The 19728-nt window shown below is 41.9% G+C and overlaps 1 protein-coding gene across 1 annotated transcript in view; it reads left to right on the top strand.

Annotated features, from left to right (window-relative positions):
• CDCP1 (CUB domain containing protein 1) overlaps positions 1 to 11915 on the top strand; it is a 54623-nt gene extending 42708 nt beyond the window's left edge. The window contains exons 5-9 of the mRNA XM_027826722.3: positions 151 to 378; positions 1186 to 1566; positions 2019 to 2384; positions 7192 to 7276; positions 8382 to 11915. Of these exons, the coding sequence (XP_027682523.2) occupies positions 151 to 378; positions 1186 to 1566; positions 2019 to 2384; positions 7192 to 7276; positions 8382 to 8826 (1505 nt within the window). The 3' untranslated portion in view covers positions 8827 to 11915. The remainder of the gene's footprint in view (positions 1 to 150; positions 379 to 1185; positions 1567 to 2018; positions 2385 to 7191; positions 7277 to 8381) is intronic.
• The last annotated feature ends 7813 nt before the right edge of the window (positions 11916 to 19728 follow it).

Raw genomic sequence — 19728 nt, 5'->3', positions numbered from 1 at the left:
TAAAAAGTAAATAATGCTTTCCTAGCTAATGTAAAGATAAGTCCAACATCTGATTTTTGGAGAAGAGAGGAATGGGATGAGGTTCCAGTTCACCACATTTCTTTAATTGCTGTGTTGATCTAATTCTTTTTTTTTTTTTCTTCATTTCAGATGCAACATACTTGATTGACTTAATCAAAGAGAGGGACATAAGTATAACCATACAGCCAAAATCACGACACAGTGGGCATCCTTTGCAGTTTGAGCCAGAATGTTTGATATGTAAAGATCCTAGAACCTGTGAACATAATGTAACTTTAACATCAGGCACCATTTACAGGATTTTCTTCCTGTGTTATGATTTGGAGAATCTGAGGATCACAGCTGAAAAAACCATAGGTATGACAATAGCCTTGAATGTTGTTACCTACAGAAGGGTTCTACATGTTCTCCTTTCCACAGTATTCTACTGAAGGTTCAGGCTTGTAAATCCTGTCTTTCATTTGTGCTTAAGTGTAGTTGGCTTGCAGACAGGCGCTGAACAAATAGGTGGTGGGTACAGTAAGTCAGTAAATAAACACAAACTGGTTTAGGATGTAGGGATTTGGTGACAGACAAGAACAGCATAGCTGGTCCCTGGAAAAATTCAATCCTAGCACATGGAAGACAAGCAAGTGAGAGGGAAACTTCTTGCTTAGTGCTGGAACCTGTCTTAGGGCAGGGTGTTAGCAAAGCTCTCCTTCAAACATGGGGCAGGTGGTATCCACGCTTCTTATACCAGATGTCTACACAATTCCATGGAAAATCCCATGAAGTGTGTAGACAAATGGTGATGGGAAGATAATATCCTGTGTGCTGACCAAGAGCCATCAGGCAAACTCTGTGCACTGGTATTTCTCAGTTTCCGTTAATGTCCTGTAAGAGTCAGGAGAAACACACTCATTTTATTAATGGTTACTATGGAAAATATAGTGGGAAAGGTGAGTATATGGATGTACTCTATAGTGCATCCCCACAGGACCAGAGCTAATGGGGAATTTGAGTTATTTCCATCTTTCAGCACATATATCCCCAATACCAAACAATGGAACTCTGCTGTTTTGTGTTTGTGCAGACCTAAGCACGCTAGCACATAGCAAAATCTCATTTTAATAGCTCTGCTCAATGTGAAAAGTATAGCGATAATCTGTGTCTCTATGACTGCAGCCTGTTGGGATCTCAAAAGATGCCAAAAGAAGATCTATGACCTCACTGTGCCCAGGGCTATTTCCCAGCTCCCTGTTCGGCTGGATAAGTTTATTTGGAAGCTATTGGCTCCAGAAGAGATCAATGTGGAAATAATGTCTCCATCCTTGAAGCTACAACAACATATCCGAGAGCAGAGGTGCAATACAAGTTACAGCTATGGCATTGTCAGCACCACCAAGGGAAAGGAGTTAAACCTTGGTATATTCTGTCCTGGTGGATCCATTGAAAAGATTCAGATGAGAGACAATATCACCATATCCCTAAAAACATTTGGCAGAGGATTCCTCAATGACTCTCTTAATCAGGATCTGAAAATGACTTTTGTGCCATTTATTAAAGGTAAGGTGGAGGTCTGTTCCCTCAATCCATTCCCCAACTCCTTCAGTATATCCATTAACAAATAAGTGTTGTACGTCCGATACTAAAATAACAGGAGTTAAATTTCTTACCGTCCAATTCCAATATCATTACTTGAGCAAAGCTTCCTTTGAATCAATGGAAGTTTTGCCTCTGTAAGAAGGGAATAAAAACTTCAGACTTGGAGTTGTAGGTGGGTAGTTATGATGGAAATCAGCAGGTAAACCGTGTTATAACTGTATTACACAGAAATGGTGATAAGTGACGTGTTACTACTAATAAGATATTGTGTTTTTTTTTCTGTATGACTCACTAGTCACCATTGTAAGTGATGCGTTTTATTTTAGAAAAGAGTGGCTAAGTAATGTATTTAAAGAGAGAGTTAAGAGCAGTGGCAATACTGTGTATACAATCTGTCTCTTCCTGTACTGCAGAGGAATGTATCTTCACTGTGATCCCAGACCCAAAAGCGCAAGTTTACCTACAAACCCCTAACTGGCTCGAGGGTTTGCCTCCTTATGTCTCCGTGTCCTGGAACATCACAGTCCCCAGTAAGCAAGTTGCTCGCTTAGCATTCTTGAAGGAGCGGATGGACATTGCTTGTGAAACGGGGCGCGCCTATGTCAACATACAGGAACAGAAACCAAAGGCTCAAGAAACTGTGCGCCGTGAAGATGAGCTGCTTCCTGAGCCCCTGCATATGTACCACCACTTCTGGGTAAACATCTCTAACTGTAAACCAGTGAATAAGAAACAGCTGAGCCTGCAGTTCTGGGTGACATTTGTCCCGCAAAAGACAGGTGAGTTGCTGCTGTCTTTCTGTACTGAGGGAGGATCATGCTCTGTAGTATGGATGCTCTGGTGTTTTCTGTCCACAGCTGTAGATGTACTTGTAGACTATTTGCTTCATCAATTTGTTGAACACAGAGATGCTTCTCAGCAGCTTTACAAAACTGCAGCTTTTTCTACGGTTTGTGGAATACAGCATCAGATGCCTAAACTCTGTCAGGATCCTCTTTCTTTTTTGGATGTATTCTCTTGGGAAACAGTCAAAACAAGTAGAAAGTGTAAAAATGCGGAAGAGATTGAAGTAGCAGAATTGTGAGAGATGATTCTGAACTTAGTTGAAACAGGGAATGTAAAACTTGATGTATAAATTCCAAGATACTTAAAGATACAATCTGTATTTCAGACACCATATTAGAGAGCATTTAGGAATATACATATATTAATGATTAGATGTTTTCAATTTCACTATCAGTCTTGTTTTTCAGTTTCCTCTTTGCTATATTTAGCTTAAAAGTAAGTAAGGGAAAGATGTTCTCTTCTTAATGGAAGATGGACAAAAGAGCTGCAGCCTCCTGTGGGATTAGACTCCAAGTCTGAACGTTGGTATTTGGATGTGCTAATTTCAATGGGGCTGCACGCAGGTCCTCACTATCGGACCTAACAGATTATGACCGAAAGCAAATAATCCACTGTACAATCATAAAAAAAATTCAAATAAAATTACAGACAATACCTAGAATCAGTTCCCTGAATCATAGAGCTTTTTATTAAGTCAGCCTTTGCTACCTAAATTTGGTAACCATTTTAAGCACTGGGAGAAGGCTAAAATAATACTGAAATCGTGAAGTCGCAGTATGTATTTAATAACTGAAAAACAAAACAACACACACAGTTAAGATTGACAAATGAAAAAAACCAAACCCCACAGACTGACACATGGGTAAGGACTTCTTAAAATCTCATTGTATCCTTTCCTCCAGCTGTCTTTCCTCTTTGTAAGATGTCTAGTTAGGCACAAATCCAGCAATCTGATCTGGTCAGGACCAGTGGATCCTTACAGTCACATGGATCTGATTGCAGAAGTGGGGCCTTAATCTGTATGTTACTTAGTATAGAAACTTAACTTGTGTGTCTGTAAAAGACCTGGCATGCTTTGGCGCTGTGTAAATAATGAAGGTTTCTCTTAAATGCACATTGTGTGTGTCTGCCTGCCTTCTTTTTAACAAGCATGAATGAGAAAATCTGGCACAGAATTATCTCTGGAATGGCTACTAATATTACTCCTAATTAGTATTAATCATAAAATCCCTGCACTTCGACATACCTGAACTTCAAAAATCTTTGAGAGCCAGAGACATGTACTTTAAAAGATTTTTTCCCCCCCTTTTCAAGGTTCCTTCCCCACTCTGAACTCTAGGGTACAGATGTGGGGACCTGCATGAAAGACCCCCTAAACTTATTCTTACCAGCTTAGGTTAAAAACTTCCCCAAGGTACAAACTTTGCCTTGTCCTTGAACAGTATGCTGCCACCACCAAGCGTTTTAAACAAAGAACAGGGAAAGAGACCACTTGGAGACGTCTTCCCCCCTTAAATATCCCCCCAAGCCCTATACCCCCTTTCCTGGGGAAGGCTTGATAATAATCCTCACCAATTGGTACAGGTGAACACAGACCCAAACCCTTGGATCTTAAGAACAATGGAAAATCAATCAGGTTCTTAAAAAAAGAATTTTAATTGAAGAAAGGGTAAAAGAATCACCTCTGTAAAATCAGGATGGTAAATACCTTACAGGGTAATCAGTTTCAAAACATAGAGAATCCCTCTAGGCAAAACCTTTAAGTTACAAAAAGACACAAAAACAGGAATATACATTCCCTCTGGCACAGTTTATTTTACAAGCCATTAAACAAAAGAAAATCTAACGCATTTTCTAGCTAGCTTACTTACTAACTTTACAGGAGACGTAAGGCTTATATTCCTGATCTGTTCCTGACAAAAGCATCACACAGATAGACAGAACCCTTTGTTCTCCCTCCCCTCCAGATTTGAAAGTATCTTGTCCCCTCATTGGTCATTTTGGGTCAGGTGCCAGAGAGGTTACCTTAGCTGCTTAACCCTTTACAGGTGAAAAAGTTTTGCCTCTGGCCAGGCGGGATTTTATAGCACTGTATACAGAAAGGTGGTTACCCTTCCCTTCATATTTATGACACCCCTAGACATCAATAATTATCTAGATCCAGTGTTTTGTTCTTAATGCCCTAATTCTTCCCAGTCCATCCACATAGATTAAAATTTGCTTATGAATTTGGAGGACCTTCCTTGCTCAGACAGAATCTAGAAACAAAGTATGTGATTGACTTCTGTCTCTGATATTTCATACAATGAAGATAATTAGCACTTACACAGTACTTTTAATCTTCAAATCACTTTACCAACGTTAACTAATCATTGCAATAGTGCTGTGAGGTAGGTAATAACTATTTAATTACTCTCATTTTTAAGGATGGAGAAACTCAGGCAGAGAGACTGGGTGTTTTGCCCAAAGCTGCAGAAAGAATCTTTCAGCTAGGATTAGAACTCAGGAAATCCTGGTGTCCTGCCCTCTCCTCAGACTAGACCACACTTTTTTCTGATTAGTATTATTCCTTGAAATCAGAATATCAATATCATCATCCTCATCGTAATATATCGTGCCTTCCATTTTCAAAGCTCTGCTGCAAACTCTGGTATCTATCATGTACGGGTCAGCACCAATGGTAGCAAATTTGTGAGTCATATCCATTTACCTATATTGGTGTACACTGTAATGCCATACATCTGCCAGAGGCTTTGTGTGTGTGTGGAGAGAGACAGGAACTAATTGCTAGGAAATTAGGTTTGTAAGGGAGGATCTTTCTAAATGAAAGACACACCATGTACTGTAAAAATACTACTCTCTCAGCTGGAAATGAGGTCTGCAGTATGTAATAAATCTTTGATTACTCATGTTTGGGAGCTCACATAAGGAAGAACTTCTTAGCTGAGTAAAATTGTATGATCAGGTCACTTACAGCACCGCAGCTGTGCCACTGTAGCGCGTAGTGAAGATGCTACCTACGCCGAAGGGAGGGCTTCTCCTGTCGGTGTGGGTACTTCACCTCCCCGAGAGGCAGTAGTTATACCGACCTAACTCCCAATGTAGACAGTGCTATGTCAACAGGAGAGCTTCTCCTGTTAACATAGCACTGTGTATACATCGGGAGTTAGGTTGGTATAACTACATTGCTCAAGGGTGTGAATTTTCCATACTTCTGAGCGACAGTTCTACTGACATACGTTGGGAGTGTATACCAAGCCTAGGTCTGTGACCTTGGGAATTAAAATTTCACTAGACCTTTGTATGCCTTCTGGGTATGTTTATTTAAAAAAAGAAATCCTTAAATACCATGTAGAAAAACAAATGTAGTGGGCTTTTTTTAAGCTACTCTCCACATTAATGAACAGGTAATGTTCTGTACTGAAAGGCAGGTTTATAGAGACTCCAGAGTCTGGGACTTGCTTTCAGAGTGTAAAATAGTTAAAGCATTACCTCTGACTATGTATACCTATATAAAAACAAAATTAAATCCTGCTATCCTATGGTCTGCTTGCCAACTGTCAATTCTGTGGTAGCTGATAAAAAGGTGCCGTTGAATTTTCAGTCATCTGGCAAACTGAGATCAATAATGACTCTTCCTATGCTCCTCCAGATTGAAGCCCACACTGTGTACGAAGGCACATTCTCTGACACGCTTGCTTCTAAGGCTATGTTTACACTGGCAATTGAACGACAAAACTTTTGTCTTTGAGGTGTTAACCCCTCCCTCCCCAAAAAGACACAAGTTTTGCTGCGACAAGTGCCAGTGTGAACAGCGCATTGTTGGCAGGAGAACCGACAAACCGCGGCTACACTGTGCGACTTCTAGGGGCACGGCTGTGGCGGCACAGCCATGTCGCTAAAAGCTGTATAATATAGACATAGCCTAAGAAGTGCCTCTCCGCTGAGATTCATTCAGTGGCAGGATTAGGATTAGGGAGTTCCTTGCCCCAACTCGTGTCCGATCTACAAGAACTTCCCGCCTGTCAGGATAAAGTGTAGTGCACTTTATTCTTCAGCTTCAAGGCCCCAGTCATGCAAAACCCTTATGTCTGCAAATAGTCCCGTTCAGCTCAATGGAAGTACTTGCGTTTACAGCTGTGAGGCCTAGAGCAAGAGTTGGCAGTGAAGATTAGAACAGATTACATCACCTTCTACTGAACCTCTAATTCTTTTCCTCTTTAGTTCACACTTCATTGCCTTTAAACTTATTTCTTTAAATGTGTTTTTTGTTTTCTTAAACTTTTTTTTTTGCTTTAATTCAGTCAAACTTCTATAGCTCCATTCCTATAAATTCCTGCACCCTAGGTACATGACCTGCTTGATTGATTGATTTTGTGAGGCTTTCATTTATGGCACCTTAAAGATCTGTCGGGTGGCTTTTTGTTTGTTTGTTACTTACATCTTTAAATAGGTTGAAGGAGAGTTAATGAAACGATCCTGCTATTTCACTCCTTTGCTGTTGGAGCCTTTTCCCTTCCTCTTCACACTTGTGTTTAATCAGTCAATCAGATGTAAGTAAGTGAGATGTAGGAGGTAAGTGCAGAGGCACAAGAACTGGCTGAGTCTCTGTGCAGACCTGGTATGTTAAGCAGCAATGATGCAAGTCAAGTGTGGCAGCTAGATTTCAATAGGTTAACTGTGGTTGCATATTGCTGAATGACTTTATTTCTCTTCCTTGTATCTTTTTTTTTTTTATAGATCTGACAGTGATAATTGCTGTGGTAGTTGGTGTGGCTGGAGCGCTCTCAATTATCGGAATCGTCATATGCTGCACTAGGAAGAGGTATGTTCATTACTCAAGATGCTGATTTAGGCAGATTAAGAAGCAGTTTTTCCAGGGGGTACCATTCCTCTTATTTAACATATTGGATAGGTGGTCCTTGAAGAAAGGTCTGGAGTGTGCAGTGGAAGGTGTAGGATAGACAGGCACAACGGGTTGCAACTAAAAAGCTTAAGATTCTTGCAACAATATTGTAGATCACTTTACTAATGCACTTTGCACTACCATAGACTTCTGATGTTTGTTTGAATGTGTTAAGGTAGATATCTCCTGAACTTTATTAAAGGTATGTTTCCAAGTTAATTTGGCTGCTTTCCCTGAAAGCAGTATACAGTCACTATTCAGTCAAATGTCCCCTTCCCTTTACCGATATCTCATAAAACAAGTCAGTTTATGCATCAATGCGTTGCGCAGCATTTAGTCAGGAGCAGATTTGATTTCCTAATTCTGGGTGATTTAAGGAAGTCACATTACAATGAGTCAGTAATGTTTCTCATGGTTATAGGTAGCTACTGTCTACAGATGATACCAACTGAAAACCTCTTTCGTACATACTTGCAAGAGAGTGGGATAGAAAAAGGCCAAAATCAATCAGATCCATCCAGCTTCTAGCACTAGAGGATTCTCTCTTGGTTTTCGTGGCCTGGGAGGAGTAGTTTAATTAAAGTTGAGCCCTGAAAGAAGGAACCCAATCCTGCAAATACTCATAACTTTACTCAGATGAAGCTAATGGGGATACTTGTGCACATTAAGTGTTTCCAGGATTTGGGTCCTCATTTGTAAACTGTAATGAAGATGTTCTTGGGGTGGTAACTAGAGCTCTGCAAAATCATCTCCCTTGAAACAAGCTAGACGATTGTAGGACTTTTCACTAGCTTGGGTGTAAAAAATTGGGGCACTTGGTCCTAGGGCAATGTTTCTAACTGTAAACTCCTTTACTACTTGCGAACAAGCTCCTCTGCCCTGCAGAGAAAATACTTGAGGCATAGACTTGATGGAAATATAATTAAATATAAAAATAAATGGATGTTGCCTTACAGAGTTTGAATACACAAGTAACATATGGATTTACAGTGGTTCTCACTTGTTAATTTTTGTTTTATAACAGGAAGAAGGAAAGCCAGAATCCTGAAGTGGGTACATACAATGTCAACGTCAATACCCAGATGCCTGGAAGACGGGGCTTATTCAAAAAGAGGAGGCAGGAAAATGACTCCCATGTCTATGCAGTCATTGATGATGCCATGGTGTATGGAGATTTGCTGAAGGAATCCAATGGATCAGTCAGTCCAGAGGTAGATGTGTACCGGCCTTTTGATGGGCCTGTGAGTGACACGCCACCTACTCCACCTCCCATCTCTTTCAAGAGAGACACTCAAATATCAAACTCTGAGGAACTCCCCTTCGGCCCAGAGAGGGACAGTGAACCATACACTTTTGCACATCACAAACCAGAGGAGACCAGGGGCAACGGAGACACAAGTGTGAACAGTACTGGAGATGTGGGCATGTCCTTGTTGGAAAGTAAGGAACAAGAAGGCTTGGTGGAATAACTTATGCCAAAGGGATGACTTTGGTTTGGAAATGAGGGTGACACTGTGAGGAAAAGTGCTGTCATATGCTGTAGAAAAATCAGAAAAGGAGATTTATTGTTTTAAGCGTGGATAGACATGGGTTGTTTTAACCTCAACTGCTGATGTTTTCAAATTTTAGAATGAACCTTTAGGAAACCTATCAACAATTCATGTACCATCCATGAATGCAAGTACTTCTCTTTTGGAAATGGAAGCAAAGATATGCTTCCTCTTCTATCATAAAGCCAGAGGGAAAATGGATTTTTAAAAGCTCAGGAACTGAACAGAACTGGGAGAATATTTGCCCAACAGTTTCTCTCTTCCAAGTAATTCCTCCTTTTCCTGAAGATTGCTGGGTGTGGATTGAAGATGTATCCCACACCACTGACTCAAGGCAGCTCTGAAATCTATGGAATGTTCTTACTAGAAGCTGGATTTCTTCCCTAAAGTCGGAGCATAGGAAGTGGTATTGTATGCCAGTTCTTCTCCCTGCATCTCCTAGTTTAGCAGCAAGCATAATACTCTTGTGTATTTTGTTAAAAAAAATTATCACTTTTGAGAGCTTAAAAAAAACTTGCACTCCCGCTCTGATGGCTGTAGGGTTCAGGTCTGTCTTATTCCACTATGCTTTCTTGTTCCAGTAATGACAGAAGGTGCTCTAAAGAAATAATAATGGCATCCCATCTGCTACTAATGCTTTGCACTTGACCTGAAAGAGAGATTTGTTTACTGAAGGAAGACAAGTATTAAAGTGGAAAAATGTGTTCCATTTCCAACATGCAATTACTCTGTCAGACCTCTGTGCGAAATGTATGAATTAATCCACAAAGCAGGCCTAGGTATTTACTGGAGTTTTAAAGTTGGTTTTAATGTTGGATTATCCTGCCTGAATAATGCAGGAGCACAAGTCTTGTGGGCATTTCCACAGAAATGGTCAGAGGCCTAGCCACTCATGTGTACAAGTGCCTAATTTGTGTATATGTACAATCACGATGATTACGTGCACACTTTTGCATATGGCACTAGAGCGGACTACTTGGAAATCTGGCTCTGCTTGTCACACTATGAATGATCTCTTGCATAACAATATTTGAAGGGACTTGTAGAAGAAACTATATAAACTTATGCACAGTAACTGGAGACTTCAAGCAACTGTAACCGTCTATGTCTGAAATCCTGGCCCAACTGAATTTAATGCGGATTTTTCTGTTGACATCAACAGGGCAAGGATTTTCACTTTCTGTGCTAAATATTTTATTATAACTCTCCTTAATAAAATAACAATACCATTCTCCTTGAATCAATATCCGTTTCATACTTATGTTGCATCTGAAGCAGTTTTATCATAGAATTTCTGTTAGCATATTGTGAGATCCCTGTCATCTGAGAGTACTTTTAATTGTGTCTTAGGGAGATTAAGTGGTTATATGTTGCACTTGAGTGGAGAAATGTGTATTCTTATATCCATCTCCTCTTTGTTGTTGGGATCACATATGTCAAGGTACAGTAGAGCATTTAAATGCCATGTGAGAACTTAAAATATGCTATTCTGCCTTGTTTCCTGCAATAACTATAGTTATTTTTCTCAGGCAAATAACTTCCATAATATATTTTTCTTGGACCAATTCAATTCTGTCTCCAACTGGTCAATGTTATTTAATTTCCATCTTTTTTTGGAAAGGATTGGGGGGGCTCTGTAGAAATATTCAAAACCCCCTGTTATCCATCTGTGTTAAACTTTGCAATTTATTAGGCAAGAGACTTTAGTTCTTATTCTGGCTAACAAACTGCAAAGCGTATGACATAGGCCAAACTTTCTCTAATCCCATCTCTTGATTTTGAGGGAAGAATGTGAAGGTCGAGTTATCCAACTCTTCTGGTGGCTGTATGGTTTTTATTAGGTATAGTTTAACTTTTTGGTTGGTACGAAATCGAAGTTACAGTGTGTTTATCATGGTTTGCAATTCTCTCTTTGCCAAGTTCAGACTTCACTGCATTTCCTTTGCTGCATTAAGTATAGGAATTGAAACATTGGCTCAAGTTTCATTTTTGTTAGGAGATATCACAGTTTTAAAAAAAATATTGCAATAAATAGAACTAAACTGTGAGCACAAATTGGAGTAGTTACCAGGGCAATTTCATCCCTTTTATGTTTCTTCTTTCTTTCTTTTGTAAATTGGGTTTTGAAGTAGCTACAGTGGTGCTAAATGAGAGCTTCAGAATCTTTTCTCCTGAGCAAGCTGGAATGATCACTTGGGCAGTTCAGAACTTAAAGGACCTCTGCAATTCTGCTACCCTATGGCATTAGCGCTATTCACATGAACCATACAGGAGTGATCAAGGAAATCTGGTAGGGATTTGACATTTTCGTGTATGCCAAAACTGCACTTAAGTTACGTGAAACCAATAGTTCTCCTGTAAGATGATTTCTGGGTTAAGTTTACTTTCCCAGGGAGAGGGGAGGAAGAATTCTATCAACTAGCATCTAAAGATTCAATCCTGCAGACCTTATGCTGGCAAAATTCCCATTGACTTTAATGAGGGTCTTGTCTATTCAAGGAATGCAGGATCAGCCTTGTGTATTTTTTGTATCTGACAGCTTATAGTAAAAAGAATCCCAGGCAACAAGAATGTATTTCTGTAGAACAAAGTTTACGATGATAATAACTTATTCACTGAATGTATATATCTATTTTGTTTTACAGCTGTGGTGGTATACTGTTAATTTCCTTTTTAAGAAAGAAATGTGTTTTAGATACGTATTTTCATATTTTAGGTGTTTCTTTTGTAACATGTTTGTATGCAACAGAGCCTTACTAAGATCATAATGTTTGTAATTATTTAAGCCAAATTGACACAGGCATTGGGTTCCAGTGTAATCATTTCTGGGGGGGAATAGCACAAAAGTATACCTCGCTGCAAGCATCTGATCCCAAACAGAGCCTTATTACAAGGTATGACATTTGTGGTTTTGATTACAATAAATTGTATGGAGTCTGTGTATCCATAGCCGCTTTCTTGTTTTAATGGTAAGTGCATTTTGTGCTTATTAAACAGCCTGCTTGAAATCCCTGGAGACTGAAGTGTTTGGTTTTATCGGTAGAATAACTACAGAGTAGACATTGGCAATTCAAGCTTTCCCCACCTCACCTTCACAATTGGCCTTAACCATGACCTAGTCAGATCACCTCTAATGATGAGAAGGAAGTTGAGCTGACATGTCCAGTCAGTCCTTAACCCCTCTGAGATTGCAAATTATTATTATTTATTTATTTAGAATGCAGACACTTGTCCACTAGGAACTGGACGGAGATTGCTTCATCTCACGTGAGCCACCAAACAGTTTCTGTGCAGTAATGACATCTGGTCTCTACTTATCTGTGCCAGATTTGAGATCTTAAACTTCCTGAATCCTGTTAACCGTTAATTCTGTTATTCAGTCCCCTGAGATAGTTATGTGGTTCTGAGCCTAGATCCAGCTTTCTTTTAGACCAGTGGCTCTCAACCTTTCCAGACTACTGTACCCCTTTCAGGAGTCTGGTTTGTCTTGTGTACCCCAAGTTTCACCTCACTTAAAAACTACTTGCTTACAAAATCAAGTCCTAAAAATACAAGTGTCACAGCACTCTATTACTGAAAAATTGCTACTTTCTCGTGTTTACCATATAATTACAAAATAAATCAATTGGAATATAAATATTGTACTTACATTTCAATGTATAGTGTGTATAGAGATGTATAAAAAAGTTATTGTATGAAATTTTAATTTGTACTGACTTCGCTAGTACTTTTTATGTAGCCTGTTGTGAAATTAGGCAAATATCTAGATGAGTTGATGTACCCCTGGTTGAGAACTACTGTTTTAGAGAGTACAGCTAAGCAGAAACATCTGTCTCTAAGAGCAGAGGACCTTGAATGTAGCGAAGTGAAGCCTCACCAGCACAGCACCTCCTGCTGGTCATCTGAGAATTAGCTCTTTTCCAGGTATAGAGTGCCCTCTGCAGGCCGGTGTCTTGCCTGCCGCTGGCACCATGTCCCTCCCAGACCCTGGTGCCCTTTACCTTGGGGTTCTGCTCCAGCAGTGCCCCCATGCTCTGGGTCTCCCCTCCCAGGGGAACCCCCAACCCTTTAAACCCACCTTGCCTCAGTGGCTACTGCCAGTCATCATCTAGCCAAAGGGGCAGACTGTAGTTTGTAATGACCACTCATCAGTGGCACAGGGTTAGGACCAGCTGCCTCAGCCTATTCCCAAGCTGCACCTCTGTAGCCCCTGTACCTTTTGTAGGCCTTCACCAAGGCCTGCAGCCTGGGGGTTTACCAGGCTGGAGCTCCCCAGCTCCTTTTGCCTTTCCCCAGCACTGGTCTGCTTCAGGTACCTTGCTCTCAGGCAGCTAGCCCTTCCCACTCCAGTGCTAGAGTGAGACTCCTTCAGCTCCTGACCCCCAGTCCTCTTACAGATGTAAGGGGAATGTTGCCCCCTTACTAACATTCAGTGGGGGTGTTTTAGTTTCTAGCTCCCAGTACTAAAAAGGGGGAAGGGTCGATGGGGAATCAGGACCCTGAGACTGACAGCCCCAGGAACAATGGGGAGAGGCCAGTGCTCCAGGTCAGCCTGAATGACAGGGCAGGCAGGCTAATCAGGGAGTCAGGAGGCCAGGGGGATCCCATCCTCAGTGTGAGCTGGATTTGCCTGGGTCAGATGGAGTGGGGCCAAGCTAAGGAGAAAGCAGGGGCCCAAGCTTCGCTGAGGAGCACAGCTGTGCCAGATTCAGAGAGAGCAGCCCCTGTCCTGGGAGCAGAGCTGCAGCCCCAAAGCCAGAGGCACAGCCCAGAGAGAGCAGACTTGCCCTGGGAGCAGAGCTGCAGCAACCAGAGCCAGAGGGGCCAGAAAAGCAGCCCAGGAAGCAGGTCAGTGCTGGGAGCAGAGTCACAGAAGCAGCCTGCAGAGCAGACCTGTCCTGGGAGCAGAGCTGCAGCAACCAGAGGCAGGGGGGCCAAAGAAGCAGCCCAGGGAGCTGGAGGCAGAGCAGCAGCAGTGCAGAGACAGAGTGGTGCAGCTGGGGCTGGAGCAGTCCGGAGCTGGGTGCGGTGAGCAGCTGGGGAGAGCGAGGGGGACCCTGGACAGCGGGCCCAGCACAGGGAGACACCTCAGCCAAGAGGCTCTGCAGGCCAGGCTTGGATTGTTACCCCGACAGGGCGGGGGTGACACTGGGAAGAAGGGTCCTACCACTTAGAGCCTGAGAGCGTGTGGCCACCACCAGAGCAAGTGTCCAACCCACAGCATCCCTGCAGCAAAGCCAGGGCCTGAGAAGAAGGCCTGGGACTTACAAGGAACAGACTCTGAACTGCCCTGGCATTCCAGAGACACTTTGTGATGTTCCCTGCCACAGAGTGGGTTGATTTGTTTCCTTTAACCTTTCCCATTTTTCCTTATTCTTTTTAAAATTAATTGTTGATTAAATAACTTTAACTTGTATGTAATGGTCAGTGGGACAGAGAAGTGCCCAGTGCAGAGAGAGAGTACCCTGGAGTGGGGACACCCTAGTCCCTGTCCTAGGTGACCACAGCAGGGTTGGGGGTCGAGCCCCCCAGGAATCCTGGGCCCAGCCTTGTTGTGGTTATGAGGACTCTGCCAGACAGGAGAGTGGAAGGGGAGTCCTCAAGGGCAGGAAGGCCACTGGGTAAAGGAAGTGGGAGCGAGGACTCAGATCCTTTCGCTAGCCCACTTCATCGGGGTAGTACAGAAGCCAGGAAAGTTCCCCCACAATAGCAGGACTATTCCCCCGCTTACATAAGGGCCAACTGGGCTGTGATTGAGCTGGCCACAGCTGTGGCTGCTTCCCTAATCAGCCTAGTTTGGCTGCTTTTAACCCATCTATCAGACTGGGGTAGCCACCCCACTACACAGAAGAATAATCTCTCTTATCTAGATCCTGCTAGGTGCTTAATACTCAGGCCCCAATACAGCAAAGTACCTAAGAACATGCTTAACTTTAAGCATGTGAATAGTCCTGTCGATTTCAAAGTGAAGCAAGTGCTTAAGTGCTATGATTTGGATCAGGGCCTCCATAGCCCAGTACCTTATAGGAATGAGTCTTTGTTGAGCTTAAACTGATGTTGAAGGTTTTTAAAAGGGCAGCAGTGCCATTAGTCCACATGGTTGTGAAGTAGAAACTTCACTGTGTGGCTGACAGAGAATAAACTATAGAATGTGGACATTGCATAGATAGAAGGGGGGAAAGTGAAGATTTAAAAATCGAGTCCTGGGCATACCTCTCAACCTGCCGAGACCCAAATGTGGGATGCCACGCGTGCAAAGACCCAGACTGAAGAGACCCGGAAATTACTCATGCAGGAAATGTAAACGGCTGTGGGATTACTTCATTTAATGTAAAGAACGGTTCTGTATTTCAAGCCCCATGAGTCTTTATTTCTGATGTAAACAACTTTAAAAAATTAAAGGAGAGGGCACACAATTTTGTTTGGAACACAGGGGACTCTGGGGTGAGTGGGGGATGGTTGAGATGCATGGTCCGATCAAAATTGATGAGCCACTGCAAGGCTGCTCATGTTCCTTTGTCCCACTAGGGGGCCAGCAAATGTTCCTCTGTCCCACTAGGGGGCCAGAACAAACCCTCTTACTCCTCTGAGCTGGGCTGGAGCCATCTCATTCTTGTCCGACTGACACTCTCCTCATGTTGGGATACAGTCACCCTGCCCTATACAGCTCAGGCTTTACACCATTTATGGATAGGTACAAGGGAAAATTCAGAAGGTGTTTCCCTGCTGCTCACTTACCCAGCCACTCACAACAGCGGAGAAACAGTTCCCTGGTGGGACTGGTCAGAGGAACACTGACAGAGCCTCATACCTTTTTGTCAAAATCAGAATTGTTCACAGAATGAAGTCAATTTTGTCAAAACTTCTATTTGGAAGGATACCAGAGAAAAAGTTCTGGCAATATGGAAATGTCCCGTTTTGACACTGTTGGAACTGAACACTTCGATATTTTTTGCTTTGAAGTGACTTTTCAGGGTGTTGTGTTTTTTTTTTTAATTTGGTATTATATATTATAGTACAAATCAAAAGTCAAAATAGAAAAATTTTGATTCACCTGAAATGGGAAAAAAATGTGGAATTTTCCTTCCTGAAGAATTTTGAAGTGGGGGTAGGGGCAGTTGTTCTGATTAGGAACAAAGCCAAATTTTGAAATCTTGAAATTCTTTAGGAAACGGAATTTCTGTCCTTTGTACAACTCTGTTCCCAGAGTGACTCCATCCCGAGCTCTTGCTGAGGTGGGAAATACCAAAACATTCAGCTGTGTCTCCTTGATGGGGGCCCATGGCTATTTTATTCAGGATGTCTCTTTGACTTCATTGGGAGCAGGATTGGGTTCAGTGTTAGAAAGTGACCCTAGAAGGGGGACAAGGGACATATCATCATCTTAACCTGTCCTAAGGGGTTCACCAGTATTGAAGGGACTGGTACTCTTACTGCTATCGCTGTTTAAGGTCTTAGACCCTGATCTTACAGAGAGAACCATGTGGGACAAATCTCTGTTCGTTTTAAATTAGTGGGACAGTGCCTGGGCACAGGATTAGGGTTTTAGAGTCTAATGTTTATATTAAAGTACTTGATCTTAAATTCACCTAATAGTCACAGGCTATGAACTGCAGACCCCTGACCGCAATTTGTTTTTAATCCAAGTCCTAGTCCATCACCACACCAAAGTTTTTAAACATTAAAGCTGTTCCTCTATGAAAGCAGAGCCAAAGTCGAGCTTTTTAAAGCACCATTTGTATGATTGTTTTTTAAATTAAGATCTAAAACCAAACATCTATAGTTTTTCTGTGATCTGCTGTAATGTGCATGTCACAGGGTTCAGACATTGTTAGCGGTGTTTCCTCCTGGCTGTCCTAGGGATTAGCTCTGCCAGAGGTAGTGCCCTCCTCTGGCATTGTCTTCGCCCATCCTGTCTTGCCCTGCAGCCCCTTCCCTTCCAGGAACTGCAGCCTTCTCTTCGTGACTTGGCCCTCCGGCTGGGTCACTACAAGGTGGGGGTTACCCAAAGACCTTCCATGTGAACAGGCTCAGGCAGTCTTCCCTGGTGCTGCCCTGATGGTGCCACTTCCCCAGTGGCCAGCAGGGGAACATGGCCTCATCTACTAGTGAGGTAACACTAGTTCCAGTCCAGGGACCCTCAACCCAGCAGTTCTGGGCTTTCCTCTTCCAGCCCTCACTGCTCTTTCCCTGGACTGCTTCCTGCTCTTCTTGGTCCCCCGCTTTCTCTGGGCATACCAGCTCCAACGAGTACAAAGGCTACCTGGTGTAGCCCGTTGACGGCTACGTGAACATGCAGCTTGCAAACACAGAAGAATACATAGATGCTGCATTGTCAGGACACCTTGGTGAAGTTTTGATAAGATGTAACAATGTCCTGTACATCAGAGGAGTAGAAGAAGATGGAGAAATGAGAGAATAAGTTTGTATATTTCTGGAAAATAAAGATCAGTTTTTCACACACACAAAAAAACCCTCCCTCTTCCTAGGGAGTGACTACACCCTTTTCCAGCGGCCTGTGTCTGTTACCAGCTCCCTGGCTTTTTAGGCCCCACCTATTCCTGCCTAGCTAAGCCTGTTTTCAGTCAGTTGCCTGCTCTCTGGCTTCCCCTCCACATACAGATTAAGGAGTTAATTGGCCTGCCAGGCCATTTTAACCCCTTCCAATCTTGTGTGGGGCAGACACCTCAATCCAGTGCACTTTACTATATATCCAACTAGTCGTTTTCTGTCTGGAGAAAACTGATTGCTGAACACTCACGATGATGAATACAGTTTTGTTCAAAACAAAATGTACACTTATGCTTCAGGGTCTGATGGCATATTATCTTCTAACTTCAAAGAGCTGCTGTTTCCACCAGTTCATTATTATGTGACATGGTGAGAGATATATAGAAACTTTGAAGTTCTTTGCTGTTTAGAAAAATAACTTGATGTTGGATCTCTTTAAAAATAAAAAGTTGAAAGCTAATTTCTAATTTTCTTTGGTATAAAAATAAACCTCATTAGAATTTTCGCAAACCTAAGAACTTGCATCGTGAGGGAATTGCATTTCTGATGTAAATTAGGAAAGGTACTTTAGCTCCACTCTCTTAAATCAAATCTGTTTAGATATCTGGTAATTATTTTTTCGGCTTGATGCTTTAATTGTTCAAGAGCTTGAAAAGGTTCTTTTTCACTTCATTCATTTTTTCAAACTTATGAGTGGGGGGTTTTTTGTTTAAAAAGTGGCAAGCTATTCGTAAGATATGCAAAGATATAATGAAACCCTTTAGTGTGATTGCCCCATTAGCAAGCATTTACATCTAAGTTAGTCTCTTCAAACAATTTCAAAAATTAAAAAGATGGATCATTATAGTTCACCCTCTATTCTCTGTTCTGCTTGTTAATGAAGAACAACATTTCAAATACTTTAAATCAGCATTGCAAAATTGTAGTGAAACTTTACCAGTGCAAGCATAAATTTACTCCTTGCCTATCAAATGGAGTGGGTGGTAGAATTTTATAAGATTGCTTTTAAATTAATTTTGGTTTGAGCAAACAGAACTTTTACACCAAACTCAAGCATTATTAATTTAGGTTTTTGTGGCCCCTACAATGGGCTATGGCTTGAAATGCAGCACCTTTGAAAATCAAGCCAATAGGACGTTTCACCATTCAGAGTTGCAGTGACATAAATAATCAACTGTAGTATTGTGGGATCATAGGTGAAACCTCCATGGATAATATCATCATTGTACCCCAGACCTGAGTGTGTAATCTAATCAAGGGCCCTTGTAAAACTGGTTGTTTTTTTGTTTTATATACTTAGGCCATCTACAAATACAACTGAGTCAGAGGGACCATTATATCATAGTTGGAACTGGTAATGTAGATATGTCCGATACTTTGACCCAGTTATGGAAGATGGTTCAGGTTCTGTTTACACTATAAATTGAAAAGTTTTACCATGTTCGTTTGACTTGACTGTATTTGTCGTGAAGATGGGACTTTGGTTTATTTGCCCCATTTAGACTTAACTCTAGGACCCAGCATTCCAGAATAATAACATGGTCTGCTTAAATGAGTACAGTTTCTCCTGTCTCTCTACCCTATTTAAACATATTTCCTTTCCTGTCACATTAACCATTCAGGATGCCTCTGATGCTACTAACAATTTGATGGTAAGAGAGGAGATGAGGCTGTGGTTTATTTACATGGGACACCACCACATTTTGGAACTTCCTATTTGTGCTACTCAGCCTGTTCTTTTCTCTGCCCTGTTCTGACTTGGAGAAGAGTTGTTCTCTCACCGAACGGCCTCAACCCCACGGCTTCGAAGTCATAGATGTTGGTGAATGTTAACCCCTGTTCTAAACGGACAGTTCTTCCTGAAAATTAAAGCAGCGTCTTTGAGGCAGCAGAAACGTAAACATTAATTGAACCAGAGAGGCAGTAGCAATGCTGTAACTGTCTCATTTCTAGAGGGTCTGTTTGTACAAAAGGAGCCTGCAATGATAACTATAGAACAGTTTATTGAATATCAGCCAGCCATCATGATTACACCAGTCTAAGATTACTGTGACAAACTGTGTTCCAGATCAATATGAAGGTCACTAAGTTTAAATGGATATGAAAGTGGGAGGATATGAAATTCTTCTTATATAAATGACTACAGGATATGGGGAATGAGATGAGCTGCTGTAACGAGATTAGCTAATGCTGCACAATCAGACATAGGGGCCTACATGCTTCCATCTCTTCTTGGTGCTAGGAGGAGCAGATGGATGTAACTGAGGCAGATGCGGGTTGGGGGTGGAGATGTGATAGTGTGGCTATCTA

Source organism: Chelonia mydas, chromosome 2 (assembly GCF_015237465.2).
Source record: "Chelonia mydas isolate rCheMyd1 chromosome 2, rCheMyd1.pri.v2, whole genome shotgun sequence".
NCBI lineage: Eukaryota > Metazoa > Chordata > Testudines > Cheloniidae > Chelonia > Chelonia mydas.
This window is presented reverse-complemented; position numbering and strand designations above follow the sequence as displayed.